At 38.4% G+C, this 25,171-nt stretch overlaps 1 protein-coding gene across 1 annotated transcript in view; it reads left to right on the forward strand.

The window, feature by feature from the left end:
• The window catches only part of LOC131079072 (callose synthase 10), a 184,562-nt gene that overhangs the window by 133,447 nt on the left and 25,944 nt on the right, over nucleotides 1-25,171 (forward strand). Inside the window, exons 37-44 of the mRNA XM_058016962.2 lie at nucleotides 284-403; nucleotides 7,420-7,538; nucleotides 7,670-7,753; nucleotides 7,869-7,981; nucleotides 21,338-21,390; nucleotides 21,486-21,662; nucleotides 21,801-21,848; nucleotides 22,170-22,328. Of these exons, the coding sequence (XP_057872945.2) occupies nucleotides 284-403; nucleotides 7,420-7,538; nucleotides 7,670-7,753; nucleotides 7,869-7,981; nucleotides 21,338-21,390; nucleotides 21,486-21,662; nucleotides 21,801-21,848; nucleotides 22,170-22,328 (873 nt within the window). The remainder of the gene's footprint in view (nucleotides 1-283; nucleotides 404-7,419; nucleotides 7,539-7,669; nucleotides 7,754-7,868; nucleotides 7,982-21,337; nucleotides 21,391-21,485; nucleotides 21,663-21,800; nucleotides 21,849-22,169; nucleotides 22,329-25,171) is intronic.

Below are 25,171 nucleotides of genomic sequence, written 5' to 3' on the forward strand. Positions count from 1 at the left end.
ATGAGATTGAAGTTTATAATTACTGATATCTTTATTGAATGGCGAAAAGTGTCAATCGGAGGTCATAATTACATAAAATTGAGGGTTATTTCATAATGACCAGTCCATGATTGGTTAACTTTCTGCTCTTGATGTTTGGTAGTCTTAATTTACACAATTGTGGTTGATAAGTTTAGTTGATTTAAATCATGCATGCATGATTTGGTAATTAAAATAATTTATGATAGATATGGTACAGTGCTTATCATTTTTTTAATTACTTCATCAACACTGCTATGCACAGGAAATTTATTCAATCAAGTTGCCTGGAGATCCCAAGCTTGGAGAGGGGAAGCCTGAAAATCAAAATCATGCTGTGATTTTCACTCGTGGAGATGCCATTCAAACTATTGACATGAATCAAGTAAGTTTTTATTTGCACTTGCAATGTAAATAATATTGATGTAGTATGTTAATGTTCATTTCTTCTGTTAAAAGTACTAGTAGGAAAATATGAAATTACTTGTATGTTTTGGAGTAGATTGTTTTCTCCGGGTTTCAATACAAACAATTCCGTTTGAGGATGTAAGCTTGTTTAATAGTTCAATTCTACAATCATTAGAAGTTTGATTGATAGCTTTTAGTTAGTTTCCTCTCTAGCACAGGAAGGTGGTGAAGCTTTGAAAGAAGGCATAAAATAGTTTCAATTCATGCATAAAAGGAATTTTAATATCTACCACACGCACTCGTTTTTTGGTGAAACTTATAAGGAATGTGTAATGTCCCGAGCTAGAATCTCTGGAAATATATGATTTTTTGTATTTTTGAGTATTTTGGAACAAAATAAAGAGAAAAGCAAACTCAAAAATGGAGACAAGTACTGCAAAATCCCCAACAACTTCTCAACAACCATCCTTGATTGTATCTGGATGGCATAACTTCAAAACAAGGGTTGATTTACAAACCCTAGATGCTGAAACGTACAAATCTCAGAATTGCATATGACCAATATCAAACTCACTGAATATTATACTGCAGATCTGATGTATATGTTGACCACTTGTTCAGAGTTGCTGTGATGGTTGGATGGACCCCCCTGAAATGATGAGTGGCTGATGGTAGTGATCAGATCCAGCTGTAGTCAGGATGTGGCTCCTTAGTATGTATGTTGAACTTCAATTTACGGTGCTGACACATCTGCAATCAGCCTCAAATATTTATGAAATTCCTGATTGTGCAAAACCCTACTGTCATATCTGGAAATGTAATCAACCCAAAACTGTATGGACTGGTAGGTGGTGGCTGCATGGACAGCAATGAGGCAGCAGGAAAATAATTTCAAACAGCAATTTACAGTGATCAAACCATCCTTTAACAGCTGCAATCCTCAATTACTCCTCAATGGTGTATGGCTGATTACAAGGTTACAATTGGGCACTTGACTGTTATGATTCACACAATGAATATCAGCCTCAGCGAATAACAGTAACGACCTGCAAATAGTTTCTTAAGTTCCATGATGAGTTCATCAATCAGCATCAAGGGCTGGAAATTATGATGTAGTAGCAGCAATTGATGTGAGATCTGTTTCCCTAAAGCAGACGTACTCAAAGATGTGTGGAAAATGCAGGTTTGCCATAAATAATCAACATATTGTTACCTCCACATATTGGTATGGCCTCCCTGAATGCGGAATGGAGAAATTCTCATAAAATTGATTGGTGGATCGTGTCTGCGAGCTTTGGAAAACCAGAGGTTAAAGCCTTCCAAATGATAAACAACAAATTTGCTTGCAAATCAATTTGCCAACCTGGAAACTTGACATGAACTCTCCTAAAATCAGTTCCAATGCAACCCCTATATGAGGATGCCCTAGATCAAAATGAGGGTGTCCTGCACAACCTCCAAAACAGCCAAGGATGTTCGTTCTTAGTTGTGAATTTGAATATAATGCATGGAGATGAAAAATAGCAAATGAAATCAAGACGCCAAATGAAGTGAAACACCACCGTTTTAAACCATAGTTGTATGGAGTTTCTTGACCGGGGGACGGGGGTATCAAGGGCAAAATCTGCAATATAACAAATTGGTGGAGTGGTAGTGCTGATATACAAATTGAGCTGAATTGAAATCTTCAAGCCAAAATCTGCAATATAACATCTTTGTGAATGCCCCATGAAAGGAAAATTAGTTTTCACAAAGTTAAAGGTTGCAATCAATATGAATGGCATGTGCCATATTGCAAGCAACCTAGTGGCTTCCTTGGCTGTAATGACCCCTTTCTGATTTACCTTAGATTGTGCCCTAGAATCACCATTGCAAGAAGTTAGGGTTAGGGTTAGCTTCTTTACCAAGATTCAAGTAAAATATCTTCTTTAAGCAATAAGGGCTTGGATTTAGATCCTGCAACTATGACCAAGGATTCACATACATACATATATCTCCCATTATTAGGATTAGATAATAACATATAATAATCTTTAAATCAATACATACAATATCTGTATTACTTCTTACTATTCAAACACATTAGGGTATGGTGGAAGACGCATGATAGGTCTGGCTGAAGGCATCCCACACTAAGACCAAGAGTGAAACTTTGGCCCTCTTGGCCCCGGTGGCAGTTAACATGGACATCCACTCGGGGTGCCTACCTAGTAGGGTGCTTGTACCCGCTTTCTCTATCCATGCCTCATCTCCTAAGGTCAATAGCCATCATTGTAGAATTGGAGAGGAGATTGTAATGGGGATTTCTTGATTGTCCTTTCTAAACCCAAGAGTGGAACTTTGGCCCTCTTGGCTCTGGTTGCAGGCAACATGGTCATCCACTCAGGCTGGCCTACCTAGATGGCCATCCCCATAATTCCCCTCTTTAATACACCTCCTTCCTTCTATACATGATGGGGGTTTACAAACAGATTTATTGATCAGACATATGCAGTTTATATCCAATCATACATATATGTATATAAAATATTGACAATTAATGCATAAACTAAATATATAGCACAAGAGCTATTATTCAGATTATTAGATGCTGATTATAACAGGTCTGAATCAGCTTACTTATAGTCTGATCCTGAATCTGCTGTTTATACATTTCTGATTCTGATTATTTGTTCCTCGTTTGCTGATTGCTGTGATTAGTTCTTCGTTGATGGTGATTGATGTATTGTTTTTTGAATGATAACACTTATATGAATGATTGATTGATACTTGTATGAAAGATTGATTGATTGAATACTTTCCTTTGATTGTATGACTTAAAGTATTGGTGAGTGATGATTAAGTGATGGTTGATTAGGTTATTGAAGAGGGAGGATGTAACGAATGCTGGTTTCATATATTGGTGATTGAATGAATGCTGATTTGATAGGATTTTCTGATTTATTGTTCACTTGATTTGATAATTGATGATTGCTTTTGTGGATTCACGGGAGATGAGTGATGATTGAGTGAGGCATGCTTGGAATGATCTCTCCTTTATACTTTATTATTGAAAGAGTCACCACCTTTCAAAAGAATTGAGTCACCACCTCTCATAGCTGTCTTTGAGAATAATTTATTATTCTCCAAACCGATCTCCCTTGGATCCTTTCCTCATATGAACCTTCTTCCCTTTATATCTCGTAATCTGAGGGAGAGGTCACACCTCATCATCATTTATGCTCTTTGGCAAGAGACACAACCTTTCACAATTAGCACCCTTTTGAAAGAGTTCAATCCTTCATAATTTCTGCCATTTGAAAGTGCCACTTCCTTATTTTCTTCCCATTCCTTTTCCTCTTCTACTAATCTTTGCTTGATTTACATGCTCCCTTCATTCTTCCTTTCTCCATGGCCCCCCTCTCAAATGAGATTCTCTTCTACCTTTTGTATCTCATGTTTGAGGGAGTCACAAGTTTTCATTCTATGTCTTTTGACCATTCATTAACTTAATTAAATTTAAAATTTATTTAATTATATTCTTTTATATTTTAATTTTATTTTTATTCTTTGGTATTTTAATTTTTTTTTTATTCTTTTGTATTTTAATTATTATTTATTATTAAATTCTATTTCGAAGTGGGCAGATTACATTGGCGGAGGTGGCAAGAGTGGTGGTTTTTTGGGGGACATCTCCCCCAAGTCCCGGAGTCTCAAAAACATCCCCATATAGGGGACGCAAGGTTTTTTGGGGGGCATGTGTCCTTGTGGAACACTATTATAAACCTTTCCAAAATGGGCCCTTGGATTAAAATTTTCCTTCAAAGTTATTTAAGGTACTTTTTAATAGTGTTTAAAAATAAGTTACTCCTTGAATATGAAATTGTTGGGCCCAGCTTAAACTAATATTATTAACTCTTTAGCTTCGAAAAGGGGACATGATAGTTTAACGTCCCCATTTTCAGGTTCCAAGTGGACCCATGAAAATAAGTAATTAATTAAATAATTAATTTTAAGCTGTCCAAAAAAGTACATTAAAAGACAACTTTAATTTGTTTTTAATAAAGTGACTAAGTGCTAAAATATTTAATGTATAAATAAGTCACTTTGTGGAGGAATAAGGATTAATTAAATTAAAAGGTGAATTTAGGTCTTTATTTTTGGAAGTTTCTTGGAAACGTTATAAATGAGATATGGGGGTCTCATTTGAAGAGACAAAAGATTCAGAAGCTTGTTGTTTTCTTTGCAGAGATTTCACACATTTCTGCCTGAGTGCCAAACTTTAGCCAGCGGGATGAAAACCCTAAAGGTTTTAAAGCTGAGGATGGAAACACTCGTGTTTCTCTGGAGTGGTTCCACAAATGGATCAACAGGGAGCCGATTATTGGAACGGGGACGAAATCCTTGTTTGTTGTTGTTAGAGATTTCTAGGTTTGCTATGGATTTAAAGATTTAAGTTTGGATTTGTGAAGTCTTTTTATAAAGACAAATTTGCAGTGCCTGAAGATTTACCTATTTGTTGATAATGAGTTATTTGGGATGCCAAGGAAAAATAAATGTACTCTGATAGGTGATGGATATATTCTATTGATCATTGCTATAACAAGAAGGGTTGATTGTAGACATATTCAGGGCAGAAAAATTGATTGAGTGAGCAGCTGGCAAGAAGATAAAATTATTAAATTGTGGGAGTTTTTTAAAAGGCTTTGCTGGCTAAAGAAAAATGATATTTCAGAAGAGTGTGATGTTGATTCTTATTTGAATCTGATAACAAAAAAGATAAATTAGAAAAGAGACCAAAAGTCTGTTCACGAAGCCAACATATCTTTTGTCTTTGTGGCAATTGGATAATTACCTAGGCAACAATTTTATTTTGTCTTTGTGGTGTATGATATTTTATTAACTTGGTCTATTGGCTAATAGTTTGGGAGGTGTGGTTTCTACTGGAGCAATATTATATTGTTTATCTTTTGAATCGAATCTAATACCAACGAAAAGAGGTCACATTGGTTTTCCTTGAATATCATCTTGGGTTTGTTTACCATTTATCTATTTGGAGTGAAGGAGAGGCAGTTGAATCTAATTTCTGGCCACTAATATCCAATGCATTTGAGGAACATGATTGTTAGAGTGAAGAGTATTTGGAAATATTAAAAAATTAGGATCACTTTGTTGATAGTCACCAGGCCAAGGGGGAGTGCGTGGAATTTTGATGGACATGACAGAAGGTACAGAGAACACAAAGGAAGTGTCCCTGTGCATGGAAGAGTTTCATTAGCTATGTGTGAGCTAAAAATGTGATGTGGCTGGAGTTTAACCATTGGAAGGGTTCATATTTATAAGAGTATCTTATTTATGGGGATGTGGTTTTTCTGAGTTGCTGGGCGCCCTTGGAAATACTGACATTAGCATCTCTTCTATTATCAGAAGTGTGGCTCTTCTTGTATGTTTAGGCAAGGAAGAGTATGCATTCTTTGTATTGTTTCCATTTTTAAGGTTTTTCAGCAAGAAGAGGGATGTAGGAGCTTCTGATTATATTTACTTTATTATCTGTAGTTTCATGGTGAATATGCTTACAATGTACTTAAAGAAATGTATTCCATTTGCAATATACATTCTTGTCAGCACTTCATGCTTGTCTTCAATGCAATATGCAATCTCCATGAAATCTGAAACCTCTACAAGAAAATATACAACTCTGCAAACAATACCTTCGCATATAAAACTAATTCCATCTGTTCATCAATATGTCCATGGTGAGGAAAGCAAACTGTTTGACAAAATGCCATTATAGTAGAATCAATAAACAATCATTGATATCCACAAAACTTAGGAAAGAGACATTGAAAGTTAACAGAAGACTTTCTTTGCTATCTGTTGGGTGAATTGTCAGTGGCAATAAGGTGAAAAAAATTTGATGCTAACAGGGTAGCATCGTACAGTGGTGTCAGAGCTTGTGAATCTGCCAGCCTATGTGTGTGACTTGGTGATTGGACATAGCTAATAGGGAAAAGAGTCCCAGAACAGACTAGTTCAGAAAAATTAAATCTGAGCCTTCAATGAAAGTTCTTAAGGTGAGTTGTATGCTCTATGGTTTGGGTAAACAACTTATGGATTGTTGCCCATCAAAGAATGTTCTTCTAAGCAAGCTGGAAGAAATGGGAATGCATGTATCAAAATTGGACCAATCACCTTTTGAGGGTTTGGAGTATGCAACAAAAGTTACATTATCTATAAGCAGTTGCAAGACCTGTTAGCCATTTGGAGGAAGGAGTGGGATGTCTCACCTATTGTGCATGAGTTCTCAGAAAGTTTGGTTGCGCAGAAAATTGAGAAGTTCAAGAAACAGTTGACTGAAGAGGAATTAATTTCATTGGGATTGAATATTACAACTGACAAGATCTCCTAAAAAGAGCAAGAACAAAATGAGAAGGGATCAGCTTTGCTTCACATGTCAAGAGGCTTGAACACCTAACCACATATGTGGGATTAATAAAGAAAATAACTTGTTACAGCCAATTGGTGTTAAGTACAAAGAATCAGTTGAGACTATAGAACTGGGGAAGAATGCCGTACCTCAAGAAAGCAGTATGTTAGAGTCCCAAGATGTCTCAAGTGAAGTGTGTGTATCTTCATATGATGAGGAATTGCTTGAAAATGATCACTGCAAATTAAGTGCTTGGTAATAGCATTGAAAACTTTGAAATTTGTATTGTCTCTGTTGTAATAGACTAATAGTAAGCAATATTAAAGCTGGAAATGTTAAATAGGGATGTTGAACGTGTGGTTTGATTTTTAGAAAAAGTGCCTGGCTGGAGTCTGTTTCAGAAGAAGTTCTTAATGATCTGTTATTTCTCTGGAAGTTCATTCCAATAAAGTCTAAGGAACCTAGTTTTCTTTTTTGGTATCATTTATCATTATAGATATTGGGCTCAGAAACTGGATTTATGAACAGATTTAATTTTAGGTGATTATTCTCCAGAGCATGCCTGGTAATATTTGTCTGTTTATCAGGACAACTACTTTGAGGAGGCTCTCAAAATGCGGAATCTGCTTGAGGAGTTTCACAGCCGTGATCATGGACTCCGATTCCCAACAATTCTTGGTGTTCGTGAGCATGTCTTCACTGGAAGGTATACCTTGGAATGAATGCCTTAAATATGATCAAACTTTTCTGTGAAAGCCTTTCTATATTGTTTTCTGGATTGAATATAGATTGGCTGATGTATGGTCATCAATTGACATCGAATAAACATTTATGCAGTGTATCATCTTTAGCTTGGTTCATGTCTAACCAAGAAACAAGTTTTGTGACTATGGGTCAACGCGTCTTGTCAAATCCTTTGAAGTAAGTCAATATGGCATAATGGTAATTTTTTCCGTTAATGATGATTACATTTTTTTTTCTTGTCTGTTTGTGTCTATAAGATGGAAAATTTCACACAACTATTGTTATGTTTCAGAGTTCGTATGCATTATGGCCATCCAGATGTTTTTGATAGGATTTTTCATATCTCAAGGGGGGGCATAAGCAAGGCATCTCGTGTAATTAATATCAGTGAGGATATCTATGCTGGTAATGTTATTTTCTCTAAAATAAATTTCTTTTGAAAGTGTTGCTTGTATTCTTTCACACTGCAAATATTCTTTCCACTATCTTCAAATTGCAAGTCTTTGTCGTCCTTTAGTAATCCTTAGTATATTTTAAGGTATTAGGCTGGCAAATCTCAAATTGATACCTCATAATTGGGCATAACTGATTGCTAATGCTATCTATATTTCCTGCTTTCATGCAAGTCCCCTTTCTCTGCAATGAATCTTTAATGTATTTCAAGGCATTAGGTTGGCAAACATCAAATTAATAGGTGATAACTGGGCGTACTTGATCAGCAATATTATCTATATTTCCTTCTTTCTTGCAAGTCTCTTTTCTCTGCAATAAACTTTCAACATATTTCAAGGCATTAGGTTGGAAAACTTGGCTTAATTGATCAGTAATCTCTGATATGTTGCAGGCTCTCATATATTATGACCATCTCAATTTGTAGATGTTCCAGTCTTGTTTGTTTGTAAATTCATAGCTACTGGTGTTGATGAATGGGGTAAACTTACTACAATAAAAACTTAGCATGCAAATCTGAAATTATTGATTATAGAATCATTTGATTACGATAAATTAGATATGTGAGTTTGAATCGGCAAACAAATGAGAGCAAAATTAAGACATCTAGATACATGAGGAGAGACCCTTGATAAAAATTCCATCAAACGGAGGAGACCTGGAAAACTTTGTATTTATCTAGTAAGAGTGTTATAACAATACATCAACTATCTCACTTCTATGAAATAGCGTTCCGGCATCATATTAGTGCTTCACTTTCAAAAGATTATAAAACAACTATTCAAGGCATCTATTTTTTACTAAGTTACCGATTCTTCTCTGAAAACGCTGGGTCCAGATTTTGATTCTTTCCCCGGTCCTGGTCCGAGCCTGATTCCAAGTGGATTCCTCTCGGGTCCTTCCCTGCTGGCTGCGTCCTCTGTGGGTCCTACCATGGAGGAACCACAGAGGACCTAGCCACCCGGGAAGGATCCGGGAGGAATCCACGAGGAACCCAGGCAGACCTGGGCGGACCAAGGCCCGTGGGTTCCCAAAAATGGGGTGGACATTTTCACATTTTGAAACTTGAATCAGTTGAAACTTGAATATTATCTCTTTTGCAAATTATGAATATGATATTAGTAATTACATTTACGATATATGAATATTTATTGGCATTGGCACTTATGGATTTATCATTTATCATTTATGTAAGGAAAGTCACATTGTATATTTCATATTTGTATGGATTGTATCATTGTAATAATCAATAATGGCAGTGATAGTTTATAGATTATATAATTATCTTTTATAATCTTGATGTTTGAACATACCCTTACCCAAGGAAATTTATTTTTGCCGAGTCCACGAATCCATACCAAATTCCGTATCCGTATCCGTATAATGGAAAAAACCATAAATGCTTTCCCAAAGCCGAAACAATAAAATCCATGGTAGGGTAAAAAACACAAAATCCCCCATGACTAGATATTAATGCTATCTCAAATAATCATCCCTTGTTCAACATAGTCAGCACTACTCCGAAGGCTAGTGTTACAAAATGAGCCCACTATCTGAAGTGGAGCCCACCTAACAATGAGAAGATACTCTACTCTCCCACCTAACCTAATAATAGCAAAGTGCTGTAAGTGAACTCTAGTTAATTTGCAATTGTCATTGCCATAATCTCTTTGATTTATATGCAAACCCCATACAATAAAATAAACAAAAAAGATTAATGAACCATTAGACAGTCAAATATCGGGTTTATAGTTCAACTAAGCAAACAATCGAGCACCTTGCCAATCATACAAAAATCCCTTTGATAATATAGAGGAAATTAAATCTTAAGATAATATTGAACCTCAATATATGCAATTTCTTTATGGCTGCAAATTCACTAATATTGAACCTCAATATTCAACTTCACAAATTCGGCATAGATGTAGACTCCGTCACGTATCGACCCCTTTAGAAAGAATTAGGTTTTCGTCCAACTCTTCTCTCAACTCTTGAAGGTTCCCGTCTCTTGAAATGACAAGTCATTTATGAAATCCCAAGCATGGCTTTGCTACAACTCCAGTACCTCCTTATAAAACCCTCTAGGAAACTTCTAGAAGATTAGGTTGATAGGAGAACTTTATTTAAAAAAGTGGCTTTATAATAATATTTTAATATTTATTATTTTATTGTTATATAATTAAATTAATTAAGATTAAGTCATTGTTTGAATATTTTATTTATTTTTGAACAACTTAATAATTTTTTAAAAAAAATTGTCACCTTAAAAATTGGAATCAATACACTCTTGGAGAGGATGCTCGAGTTGCAAGAGGCATTGCAAGTAATGGTTATTATAGTAGAATGGAACCAATAGCTTGAGTTGAAGACATAATAGGGGTTGAGGGTGAAGGAGGTGGTGAAGAATGATCTCTTTTGGGCTGATGCCAAATATATTTTTTCCATTATTGGAGAGGTGTATGAGTGCTTTTATTCTATGCTTGGTCAAATTAAGGATGTGCGAGAGGACCCCCCATTGCAATTCTACACCGAGCATATTCAGCTGATCATTTAGCGTTAATTGGAGAAGCTCAACAGTCGCTTACACATGGCTGTTTATGCATTATAACTAAAGTGGTACGTGCAAAGGCTCGACAAAATACACCTATAGAGGACACTGCGGTGAAGGATGGATTCATGAAGGCAATTGAGAAAACGTATGATCTTATAGAGGCCGACCAGATTTGTATTGAGTGGACAAAATTTGCCACTCTTTGGGATATTCAGAGGCAGCCAAGATAGATCTAGAGATTATGTCACAGGAGGATCCCAAGTTGTGGTGAACTATGCATTGGCCTAAATCGTTGACAGCTACTCTAGCCATTCTTTTGGTGTACTTGGGTTCTAGTTCTTTTGTTGCTAAGAGGAACTAGTCTACTTATAGCTACATTCACTCCGTTAAGAGGAGGGTAGAGAAGCTTTGTGTCTCATTGATCACAACACAATTATGTACAAGGTGTTGATTTTATGGCAGTGCTCATTAACCACATGCAAGCATCAGATTTGTTGGCTTCCCAACCATAGACGATAAGCTCTTATCGTCACCCCCGAGCACACTACATGTCCTTCATGTTATTCAATTCATGACCTTGCATATATATGAATCGATACCTCCTAATGGACCTCAAGTCGGCCATATACTTTTAGTGCCAAGGATAGGGTTAGACCTATATATTACAAGTTACATATGAGTCTCCCTTAGTTGCAAGTTACATTTAACTTAATCGCAAGTTATACAAGTGGTTCACCCAAATAGGGCTTGCCCCAAATTAGACTCATACAATTGAGATGTCGAAATGCCAAGGCCGACAGGCCACTTGGCATTTTGTGCACTAGGTCGGCCCTAGAAGGGATCCTACCTAGCTACACAACAACACTCCCTCTTAGCTAGGGAGGATTCCTTTTGAATAACCAAGTCACATAGTGAGTACCACCATGGCTACTCCCATGAATAATACGTTCACCATAGCTACTCCCAGTGGATGAACAAGCACATCATGGAATTTCTTCCATGATACCCACCATGCCTACTCGCAGAGGGTGGGCTCACCATGCCTACTCGCAGAGGGTGGAAGAGGTCTTTCACCTCAATCTTCTCAGAGAAGGGTGCATTACCACCATGCCTACTCGCAGAGGGTGGATCCACCACACCTACTCGATGAGGGTGGAATAAGGGCTCTAACCTCAGACTTCTCCCAAAGAAGAATGCATCTCCACCATGGCTACTCGTAGAGGGTGGATCCGCTAAACCTACTCGCAGAGGGTGGAACGAGGGATTTCACCTCAAACTTCTCTCGCAGAGAAGAATGCATTAACAAGGGATTGCACCTCGAACTTCTCCCTCACAGAGAAGAACTCATTAACAAGGGATTGCAGCTCGACCTTCTCCCTCTTAGAGAAGAACTCATTAACAAGGGATTGCACCTCGAACTTCTCCCTCACAGAGAAGAGCTCATTAACAAAATTTTCAAGATGACGTGGCTCCCTCTGAAGCTGAAATGTCAGGCTCTCTCTGAAAGATGAAATGTCAAGCTCCCTCTGAAGCTGAAATGTTAGGCTTCCTCAAGCTCCCTGTGAAGGTGAAATGTTAGGCTTCCTCTAAAGCTGAAGCGACAAGCTCCCTCAAAGGCACAAGATCTACCTTCAAGCGGTTAGGCTCTATAGAAGGAACCCGCTCTGATACCATGTTGATTTTATGGCAGTGCTCGTTAACCGCAGACAAACATCATATCTGTTGCCTTCCCAACCATAGACGATAAACTCTTATCGTCACCCTCGAGCACACTACATTTCCTTCATGTTATTCAATTCATGACCTTGCATATATATGGATCAATACCTCCTAATGGACCTCAAGTTAGCCATATACTTTTGGCGCCAAGGATAGGGTTAGACCTATATATTACAAGTTACATATGAGTCTCCTTTAGTTGCAAGTTACATTTAACTTAATTACAAGTTACTCAAGTGGTTCGCCCAAATAGGGCCTGCCCCAAATTAGACTCATACAACTGAGATATCCAAATGCCAAGGCCGACATGCCACTTGGCATTTTGTGCACTAGGTCGGCCCTAGAAGGGATCCTACTTAGCTACACAACAACACAAGGTGAGTCTAGCAACTAGATGGGTTGTAGAGCGAAAAGAGCCATTACAAATTCATGATGATGACACACAAATAGAGCTGGTTAGTATTGGTATAGATGAGCTTGAGCATGTGGGGTCTAGTAGTTCAAATGATGAGGAGATTGGTAAGGAGCTTGGGGATGATTAGACTCTAGAGGCATCAGGCCATTACCCATTGAGTCATTGAGTCATGAGTCATTGACTCATGAGTCATGAGTCATGAGTCATTAGTATTACTATCTAGTATTTTACTATATTGTTTTTGAAGCTTTGACTTTGAACATTGTTGATTGTAATTATGAATCATGGTTATGAAATTTTGAAAACCATTTCAATGTCCATTTTATTATTTGCATTTTCACAAATAAAATTTAAAAACTACTATTAGTTCAATGCAATCATCGCAACGAGTTTAAACTTTAAACTTTACTTATTCCTTAGGCTTATACAGTTATACAATCATGGACTCATAAGTCATTACTATTACTATTTGGTATTTTACTCATGAGTTAATGACTGTATAAATCTAGTATTTTACTATTTTGTTTATGAAGTTTTGACTTAGAACATTGTTGATTGTAATTATGAATCATGGTTATGAAATTTTGAAAATTCTCATTGCAATCAGTAATAGAATCTAAAAACTACTATTAGTTCAATGCAATCATTGCAATGTGTTTAAACTTTAAACTTTAGGTATTCCTTAGGCTTATACAGTCATACATCTTTTTATAACTAATTTTTCAAGTATTGTATGTATTTCAGCACTCTTGTAATGGACACCCCGGAATGCCCAAAAACCATACCAATTGCTGCTAGGAATTTTATCCAACAGTTTGCATCCAACTCCTTAATTCTCCGTTTAATGTTTTAAATTCCCTTATGGCTCTGGAAATGAAATGTTGGTTTGTTTTACATGGAATTGAAATCACAGAATATGGACAAGAATGAAACAACAATAATATGCAAACTGAAAATTGAACTACTGCTGATAAGATGTTATTTTCAGATTTTAATAAAATCAAATACATGGCAGATTATCAACTCACTAATTATTCCAGCATTATTGACATAATACTCCAACAATCATTTTCAATCTTGCTGCTACAGTGACGTGAATAGTACCCACGTGAATAGTAACTGCGTGAATAGTACCCACGTGAATAGTGTTGCAGCAATATTAATTTGTCTTCAACAGGTCCAATATCTTCATAAAATCATCTCTTCAAAATGGCATAAGCATCGGACAAGTAGGGAAGAAGATATGAACAAACATTAAATCTGCCTGTAGCTGGAAATGCACCCAATTTGCCTGATAATGAAGCTGATAGCAATGGATTCCAAAGGCCAAACCCCAGGGGAATGATGTCTAGAATGTCACAAGAGAGGATAGACGTCCTTTAATGCCAAGAACGGATCTGCAACTCACACATACCAATTCTTCTCATATTCAACATATCTAATGAAGCCAGAAACACTTTCTTTTATTCTTTTTCCAAGGGTCGACTCAACTCTCCTGGGCAATGTGGGATAAAAGATGAGGAATATAAAACATATATTAAAATATTCACTTATGTCTCCCTTGGGTACAGATCCTCATAAAATAAATATTAGAGTAACACTTTAATATTTTACAATTAAATTAAATGTTACTTTAATAAAACTTCAGGCATTAAAATGTATTAGCAATCGGACTCCGAATAATGCGAGTGATAGCTCGTCGGAAATCTCTCACCGAGGAGTATCAAATCCAAACACCAAAACTGGCCTCCACTATGTCCTGCTGACTTACTAAAAATAGTAAGTATGCTTGAAACTGAGTAAATCAATTTCGTTTTGGCCCAAACTGGAAATGACTAGGCCAAAACACTCCAGGATCCCCTTAAACCCTTCGTTAGCCCTCAGGACCATGTAGAACAAGGCTAACGCACACACACTTGGTCAACTGCTAAAGTGGGGACATTACAGTCCTCCCCCCTTGAAATTGCTTGTCCTCAAGCAATCTCAGTCCAGCCTACTGAATAACCTGCTCACTCTCCCATGTAGAATCCTCCTCCGGCAGGTCTCTCCATCTGACCAAATACTCCTTCACTATCCTGTTTCTAAGCTTCCTCTCTCCGGTGTCCAGAATAGCCTCGAGTACTAACACAAGCTTCCCCTCCTCATCCAAAGGGGGTAAATCTGCAGAAGGCACTACACTCTGACCAATGGCTTTCTTAAGCCTAGACACATGAAACACATTGTGCACTCGACTGCCCTTTGGAAGCTCAAGCTCATAGGCGACTTCGCCCACTCTGCGAATCACCCTTTAGGGACCATAAAATCTAGGCTTCAACTTTTCAGCTCCGCTCTTCTTGAGCGATGACTGTCTATATGGTTGTAGCTTCAAGTAAACCATATCCCCTACCTCGAAACTGTGCTCTATTCGGTGCTGATTAACGTACAATTTCTGTTGATTCTGGGCCTATTGTATATTCTCCTTGAGCACTTTCAGGATGTCCTGACTATCCTGCAATAAGTTTTTGGCTTTGGGCACTCTGCTGTCCCCCAAAACTAAATCCATGAAGCTAGGTGCGTCATAACCATAGAGTGCCATGAAAGGAGTCATCCGGATGGACATATGATAAGTGGTGTTATAACAATACTCTCCCATATGCAACCATCTGACCCAAGCCTTTTGTTGTGCAGTTACATAGTTCCTCAAATATCCCTCCACCCATTTATTCACAATCTCTGTTTGCCCATCTGTCTACGGATGATAACTAGTGCTAGGTGTAAGATCTGAACCACACAACCTAAACAACTCCTGCCAAAAAACACTCATAAACTTACTATCCCGATCACTAACAATGAATCTGGGCAACCCATGTAACCTGAATTTCTCTCTAAAGAAAAGATCTGCCACCTGTGCTGCTGTGTAAATGGACGGAATAGCAAAGAAGTGAGCGAACTTCGTCAAGCGGTCCACCACCACATAGATGCAATCCCTTCCCTGCACTTGTGGTAAACCAGTGATGAAGTCCATCGAAATACTTTCCCATTTCCTATCAGGAATGGGCAAGGGCTGTAATAAACCTGCAGGAAATGTGTGCTCTCGCTTATTCTGTTGACAAACCGCACACTCCCTAACATACCTCTGAACATCATCCTTGAGCCCTCTCCATGAGAACCGCTCTCGGATCTGCCTGTAGGTCTTGAAGATCCCCAGATGCCCAACTGTGGGTGCATCATGAAATGCCTTCAGTATCACTTCTCTCACATGTGATGACGGAATCAAATAAACCCTGTCCTGAACTCTGATCAATCCATCGATCACCTCATAGCGATCATCCTGTATAGTACCTGAAATCAGTCCAGAAGCCCAAGCATCTCCGACATACTCTGCTATAATCCGATCTCTCCAATCTCCTGAAATCTTTGCCAGAGCACATAAGTGAGGTCTTCGAGATAAGGCATCAGCCACCACGTTTTTCTTACCTTTGACAAACTCTATGTCAAAGTCATAAGCCTGCAATTTAGTAACCCATTTCTATTGCCGGTCATTAAGATCACGCTGGTTCATGAAGTATTTAATACTGTTGTGATCAGTTTTGATCACAAAACGCCCCCCTACCAAATATGATCGGAATTTGGCCAATGCATGCATTATGGCCAACATCTCCCGGTCATAGACATAATAACTCCTCTCAACTCCCTGGAGCTTCCTACTCTCGAATGCAATGGGATGCTTCTCCTGCATCAATACTGCTCCAATCCCATCACCCGATGCATCACAATGAAGCTCAAAAGGCTTCGTGAAATCTAGTAGAGCTAGAACTGGACATGAAGACATTACCTGCTTGAAATGCTCAAAGCACCTCTGTGCTGCCCTTGTCCACATGAAGGCCCCCTTCTTGGTGAGATCTGTCAAAGGTGTTGCCGTTTGTGAAAAACCCTTAACAAACCTTCTGTAAAATCCGCAAAGACCAAAGAATCCTTTAAGCTGTGTGAGGTTCGTAGGAGTAGGCCAATCAACTATAGCTCTAATCTTTTCAGGGTCTACTCGAACTCCATCTGCACTAATAATATGCCCAAGGTATAGTAATTCTGTCATACCAAACTCACACTCAGACTCCTTGGCATACAAAGACTCTCTCTCTAGGATAGATAATACCTCCTCCAAATGCTGTGAATGTTCCTCCCAGGTCTTACTGAAGACCAAGATGTCATCAAAGAAGATCAAGACAAATCTCCTCAACTGCTCCCTGAATACCTGGTTCATACAACTTTGAAATGTAGCGGGTGCATTGGTTAGTCCAAATGGCATAACCATAAACTCAAAGTGGCCATAGTGACATTGGAAGGCAGTTTTTTCAATGTCCTCTGCCCTCATCCTGATCTGATGGTATCCAGACCGTAAGTCTATTTTGGTGAAAAAGCATGCTCCATGCAATTCATCAATCAACTCATCAATCCGAGGAATGGGATATCTGTTTTTTATTGTTTTCTTATTCAATGCCCTATAATCGATGCACATGCGCATTGCCCCATCCTTCTTCTTTACCAGAACTACAGCTGAAGCAAAGGGGCTTTTGCTAGGCCTGATGTGCCCCATTTCCAACAACTCGTTAATTGCCTTCTCTATCTCATCTTTATGTTTCTTAGGATGACGATAGGGAGTGATCATCATTGGTTTGGCTCCCTCCTCGAGCTCAATAACATGCTCTGCACTCCTGTCAGGAGGAACCTCGTGAGGAATATCACTGAATACCTTGGCATGTCTGTCAAGAATCTCCTGTATATCTGGTGGATGACTCTTCACCCGAGGCTCCGGTGAAGATGGCATAACTAAGCACTTTGTTGCCCACTCTATGTCGTTATGCCGAAAAAGTCTCTCCATTCTCCTCAAAGAGACTACCCTGCAACTCCCATCTGAAAGTCCTCTGAGAACAACAGTCCTACCCTCATGCTGAAACCTCATTTCCAACTTCGCTAGGTTGAAAGTTAACTCAACCAGCGATGCCATCCATGTCATACCGAGGATGACGTCGTAATCTCCCATGTCCACAACATAGAAATCATCCTCCAACTCATAGCCATCTCCAAATCTAATGTGAAGATTTGAAACCTTCTGAGTACATAATAGCTTTTGGCCATTAGCCACCATGACTCTAAAACCATCATGCTCCTCTGTCTGCAAGCCTCTCCTGGCTACCGTGTATCTATAAAGTTATGTGTAGCCCCAGTGTCAATGAGAGATATCACTTTCTGCCTCTGGATAGTACCCCTAACCTTAAATGTGATTGCCTTTTGGGCCCCCTATCAAGCGTGCCAACGATCTATCATCCTTAGGAATGCTGCTCTCCTCTATCGTGTTACCCTCATCTGAATCGGAGTGCTGATCCTCCCCCTCTGACTCTGACTCCTCTGCTGAAAAATACTCCATTTGATTTGCCTTAGCCTTGAGAGGGCATTTATGAGATAAGTCCCAAGGCTCTCTACACTGGAAGCACAGTTTCTTCTTTCGAAGTTCATTCAAGGTTTCACTGTCTAATCCTTTTGATCCTTCTTTGGTTTTGTTATACTCTTTCTGAAATGGTTTTTTGTCTTTGTTCTTGTGGTAGGAAGAATCTGTTGAATGGTATTTTCCTTTGTATACTGAAGGGGCTAAATCTCGTGCCTTTTGAGTTGCTTTTGCTAAGGTGAGTGGATCATGTCCCTTCACCCAACCACGTAATGGATCAGCAAGCCCATCACAAAATAACACCACCAATCTCCTAGGAGAGATATCAGTAACAAGTACAGACAAACGCTGAAACTTGGCGATGTAAGCATCCACAGAACCTGACTGTTTTAACTGTGCTAGCTCCTTGAAATGTAACTCGGGATCCCTAGTGTCAAATCTCTCAATCAATCTTTCTGTGAATTCCTCATAGAATGCCCCAGAGTCACCATGCCATGATGCCACCATTCATGCGCAATGCCGTCCAAATGCATAGCCGCATACTTGATAGCCTCCTCCTCAGGCATAGGATTTAGCTGGAAGTATGTATCTACCTTCTGCACCCAAGCTCGTGCAGTCATCTTCCCTGAAGCATCATAATAAGGCAAGGAAAGTTTTCCAACTTTCTTTCTCAGCTCAAAATTCTGATTCCTCCCTCCTGCTCTAGGCATATGTCTCATCCTCAAGTCCATATAATCTCTGAGGGAAATATCTGCCTGAAACTCGGGTCCACTGGCCTCCCTGTCCCTCCTGAACTGACCCTGTAACTCAGTAATCTGCGGTTCGTTCACTGGTTGAACTGGATCCCTAGGTGGGAAGGTGGGTAGAAGAGGTCTCGAGCTCGTTGTTCGAGCTGGGCGTGCAACGTGTCTAAAGTTATCCGCCTCATTCCCATTGTTGCCATGTCCATTATTACCATTAATGTTATTCTCAAGGCCATTGTTGTTGCCTTGGCCTCCATTATTATCATTGCCCCTATTGTTATTGTTTCCCCCATTGTTATTGTTTCCATTGTTGGCATCACTTGGATTAATATTGATGTCCATCTGTCTAGCCATAAGCTGCAACATCATGTCCATTTGCCTATTCTGCTCCTGCTGCATACGCTGCCCTTGCTCTAACATACCCAGTAACTGTTTGAACATTACCTCCCCCTGATCTGGACCGGTATTCCTATCATCTCGGTCACCCATACTGCTGTCTTGATCAAAGAATATCTCCTCTATGTCTGTATGACTGGATTCTATGTCCACCTACACGGATGAACTAGACTGCTCGCTCTGTGAGTTCAAATTTCTGTTTTGTCTTGCTTTGGTATGACAGAAGTTATAAGGCCCCTGTTGCATGCTTAAACATACATGCTTAGCATGTTTTTTAATTCATTAATTTCTGATTTTAGTGTTTTGATATTTCGTCAAACACTTTTCCCTCTATCCGACTGTTCCAAAGTCTCTGTAAGACCTCCACAGGATGGCAGGACTTATAGCTCTGATACCACTGTAATGGACACCCTGGAATGCCCAAAAACCATACCAATTGCTGCTAGGAATTTTATCCAACAGTTTGCATCCAACTCCTTATTTCTCCGTTTAATGTTTTAAATTCCCTTATGGCTCCGGAAATGAAATGTTGGTTTGTTTTACATGGAATTGAAATCACAGAATATGGACAAGAATGAAACAACAATAATATGCAAATTGAAAATTGAACTACTGCTGATAAGATGTTATTTTCAGATTTTAATAAAATCAAATACATGGCAGATTATCAACTCACTAATTATTCCAGCATTATTGACATAATACTCCAGCAATCATTTTCAATCTTGCTGCTACAGTGACGTGAATAGTACCCGCGTGAATAGTAACCGCGTGAATAGTACCCACGTGAATAGTGTTGCAGCAATATTAATTTGTCTTCAATAGGTCCAATATCTTCATAAAATCATCTCTTCAAAATGGCATAAGCAGCGGACAAGTAGGGAAGAAGATATGAACAAACATTAAATCTGCCTGTAGCTGGAAATGCACCCAATCTGCTTGATAATGAAGCTGATAGCAATGGATTCCAAAGGCCAAACCCCAGGGGAATGATGTCTAGAATGTCACAAGAGAGGATAGACGTCCTCTAATGCCAAGAACGGTTCTGCAACTCACACATACCAATTCTTCTCATATTCAACATATCTAATGAAGCCAGAAACATTTTCTTTTATTCTTTTTCCAAGGGTCGACTCAACTCTCTTGGGCAATGTGGGATAAAAGATGAGGAATATAAAACATATATTAAAATATTCACTTATGTCTCCCTTGGGTACAAATCCTCATAAAATAAATATTAGAGTAACACTTTAATATTTTACAATTAAATTAAATGTTACTTTAATAAAACTTCAGGCATTAAAATGTATTAGCAATCGGACTCCGAATAATGCGAGTGATAGCTCGTCGGAAAGCTCTCACCGAGGAGTATCAAATCCAAACACCAAAACTGGCCTCCACTATGTCTTGCTGACTTACTAAAAATAGTAAGTATGCCTGAAACTGAGTAAATCAACTTCGTTTTGGCCCAAACTGGAAATAACTAAGCCAAAACACTCCAGGATCCCCTTAAACCCTTCGTTAGCCCTCAGGACCATGTAGAACAAGGCTAACACACACACACTTGGTCAACTGCTAAAGTGGGGACATTACAACTCTTGCCCTCCCCCCTCTCCCAAACTTAGACCCCAATTACCACTGTACCCCCATTTCCGCATCAAGAAACTCTGTGGAACATTGCAAAAAAATGGCAGTTTGATCGATTTGAATTACAATTAAATCATTTGTGCCAAACTTACTACAAAATTGAGAAATTTTCATTTGAAAAGTTCTTAAGTTGCCCGAGTCCCTAGAAGTTGCAATTTTTTCATGATTTATGCTATAATGCTTTGCATAGGTTGCCATACATATAAACACAAGAAATCTCCCTCTTGTTGAATACTTTGCATAGGGGTCGTGCATCTAAATAGGGCTCTTTGCAAAACCGATTGCACTTTGACTGGTGGAGTAGTAGTAGTGTGCTAGATTCTTACATCTTTTTTTAATCTTAAATAAATCTTCTGAATGTGTTAATTGTAAAAAAGAATATATGAAAGAGATGGTGGCTAAATATGTATTTATGCAGGGTTCAATTCTACATTACGACAGGGAAATATCACCCATCATGAATACATCCAGGTAGTTTTTTTTTTCTGTAAATGTTATCCGCTCTTTCTAATAGATGACTCGTTATTTTGTTAGATATGAACATCCAAATGGAACATTTGTAACAGGTTGGAAAGGGACGAGATGTTGGACTTAATCAGATTGCATTATTTGAGGGTAAAGTTGCTGGTGGCAATGGTGAGCAGGTCTTGAGCAGAGACGTATATAGGCTTGGGCAGCTTTTTGACTTCTTCAGGATGTTGTCATTCTACTTTACTACTGTTGGCTTTTATGTTTGCACAATGGTTAGTATCATTGTATCACCACTGAGTTTTATTTTCTTTGTTGGACTTCATAATGGCATGTTGGTTTTCAAGGTTCCAATTTTTTGAAGATTTGTGAAGAGGAACTTCTGAACTTTACACCATTGGTTTTTGATGCAGATGACAGTCCTAACCGTTTACATTTTTCTTTATGGCAAAGCATACCTGGTGGGTATCTTTTGGTGATGAGTGATGAAATCCTTGATATTTGTCACTGTTAAAACTATAGAGTTGTCAGTTCTAATGACAGTTTCAATTGGTTTGCTATGCTGAAACCTATCAATTTTCCATGGAAGCAAATATAAGATACTAATCACCAAGTCTAATTGTAGGGAAGCCTGAAATGGGTTCATTTTTTAGATTAAACATTAGTACATCCTTTTATAATGTTTTGTGAATCCAATTAATAGAAAAATTTATAGCACATTGGTCTGTTTGCTATAAAATTCGAATTGTGATCTGTATGAATGTAATTGAATTTTCTGGCAGGCTCTTTCTGGCTTGGATAAGGCTATTGCAAAAAAAGCTGGAGAACTAGATGACACAGCACTAGAGGCAGCTCTAAATGCTCAATTCTTGTTCCAAATAGGTGTATTTACTGCAGTGCCAATGATAATGGGATTCATCTTGGAGCAGGGACTCTTAAAGGTTAGTGATTCTTTCTAATATATTTTCCTTATTATTTAAATAGCTAGTATTTGGTGATGATGACTCTCATAGAAAAGAGTTAATTTCTATGGAAGATAGTAGAACTGTAGAACTAAGCAATGCATACTGAATGTGTCATACTTAAAAAAGAGAATTGATAAATGGCATACCCTTAATTTGCATGACCATCTGCACTGATAGATGTATATATGCATGTATATCATGATTTAGAAGAGAAGAAATATTGCACAGGCAGTTGGACAATGATTTGTGGGACATAGTGGAGGGTCTTGCAGCACAAATCTATGAAGCATAATGCCTGGCCATCACATCTAAGGATACATAGGGGAGCTCTACGTTATTAGATTTTCATTGAAACATGTAAAGAGTACAGCCCTTAGATTCCCTAGTTTCTTCAGTCTTCTTTGCAGTTAATACGTTTAATCTTAAGTAGCCATTTTTTCAGGGGACATGCCTAAATCTGGGTCCGGTTCATATCCAGTCTATATCTAAGTCCAGTAGGCTGGGGATTCTGGGTTCATCCCATACAAAGCCATGCTGAATCTGCCAGAATCGACCCAGAAAATGTCTCCTTTTTAATTTCTAATTTTATTTTTTTGTTATTGTTTTTAGATTTACCCTTCCATATGTCGCTGTTTCTATATTAAGAAAAGCAGGGGACTCACAGATATAGCTTCTAAAAAACGAAAGCGAGAAAGGATATCTGTGCAAAGTGAAAATAGGAGCAAAGGGTAGGGTAGAAGGAAGAGGTTGGGCCCCTGTTTTCCTATTCCTCACAATGGGTTAAAAGACATATCTTAAGGAGGGCTGATATGTGAAGTGGGTGGGTGTGGGGACTCCTGTCTACTGGTTGCCATTATTCCCTGAAGCTTCTACTTCTACTTCTCTGTCCATTGATGACTGATGAGTAAATGTGAAAATGACGGAGTTTTGGAAGTGGTATCATCGATTACCATAGTTGTTATAAATTCATGCACCAGTTATCTGAGCTGCTTTAGGGAGGTTTTTTTGAGTATAACCTGCTGCAATTATTTTATGCACAAATAACTACTGGCTTCATGTCATTAACAACCATGAATTCTTTATTTTGGTTTTATTTTCAATTTTATGCTCTTTGTGGAGTCCTGCACGGATGAAGCTTTTATATTAACTGCATATGAATTTATAAAAAAATTATGTTTGTTTTATTCATTAAATGTATGTTATGCAGTTATGTTCATTAAATATTTATAGCTTAAGATCTAAGTTACTGCTTCGGGTTCGGGGGTGGGTTCAAGGACGCGAACCCGGTTTGTGGGTTTGGGCCAATTTTTTTTTGCCTTTAGGGTTTTTGGGTTGGGTTGGGTTCGTCCGCACACACACACACACACACACATGTATCCTCCGGATTGGCTTCGCCATCCCTATTGAACAAGGGACTTACTAGAGAGTAGAGAGTGCATACCCTACCTGAACTGAACTTGCAAAAAATTAAAGAAATATCTAAAAAGGCAAAAAAATTTTAAATTTTTAATGTTTAAAAGTCACTTTGATGTGACTTAACCTAGCTGATCACCTGGGTCCACCTGAGTTCGTGTATGTTCAGCTAGGGTTCACCCTAGGTGCCCTAGGTTCCCTATGGGTTCGTGATCACAAACCCACAGAGAACCCAATGCTCCTGGGATGAATCCAGCATTAACCCAACATGAACCAAGACCCACGCGAACCCGATTTGTGTTAGGGGTATTGTTGTGACGTCTTCACACATCGCCCCATTGTAAATGGGGACCCCACTTTTCGCTTTTAGAGTACAAGTTTTGCCTGATTTCCTAGTGTTTGCCTTTGCTTATGAGAGGGTTTTTGAATTTTGATTAGGATCATGTTTTTAAAATGTCAAAATGTTAAGAGTGATCCTGAGTTTTGCCTAATTCTAGGGGTTGCCTTGGGGTTTTGATTTATTCATGCTAAGTGTTGAGTTTTAATTTTGCCTTGACATTTGAGCGTAAATGCATCTTAGTGTGGTAAGTCGGTGATAGTTTTGTGCCTAAGCATCAAGAGGTCCTTTAAGGGTTATTTTCTCGCTCCTAGGAATCTATTCAAGTCAAATTTGCACTTTATCTTGATAGGTTTCCTTTTGTTTCGCTCAAATTTTGATAAATTTGCCCAAGTCCCGATGCGTTTTATTGAAAATTCTAAGTGTCCAAATGATTTTTAGTGGTTAAACTGTTGAATTCCCGAAAATCCATGTTCTAAGGGTCAAAATGTCAAAATCCTGATGGGAGGAGCTTTTCCCCCCACATTTCCGATGACCCATGATTTTCCCTCACTCAAAATCCTGATGGGAGGTGAATTTCCACTGGATTCCTGATTGATCTAATTTTTCCCCCGCTCATTATCGAGACATGGGGCAATTTTCCACTAGTGAGGTAAAATTTTGACTAAGTATGGGAAATCCTCTTGATGACCCTCGATTTTCCCCTGGAGTGTAGATATCTTTGATCCGGATGAAATTTCTTTTCCTGATGAAGATTGATTTTCCCCAAGACAGTTTGTGAACAAGTTTAATGGATTTTTATCTAGATGGGGGTCGATTTTCCTCAGGTGGCTGTTGAAATGATTTATGATAATTTTTAATGAGGAGTTTTATCTAGACATGGGGCGATTTTCCACCAAGCTGTTATAAAGGCAAAATTTTATCCCACATTGCTTGTGTGGTGAAGTTTCAAGGCAAAAACTTGTATAAGTATGCTCAGCCAGCATTCAAAATAATAATATATTTGCTGATGGTGATTTCTAAGTGGCAGATTGAAGGTAATTTATTGATTCCAGCTGGGCGATTTTTA

The sequence above is a fragment of the Cryptomeria japonica genome, chromosome 4 (genome assembly GCF_030272615.1).
Source record: "Cryptomeria japonica chromosome 4, Sugi_1.0, whole genome shotgun sequence".
Lineage (NCBI taxonomy): Eukaryota > Viridiplantae > Streptophyta > Pinopsida > Cupressales > Cupressaceae > Cryptomeria > Cryptomeria japonica.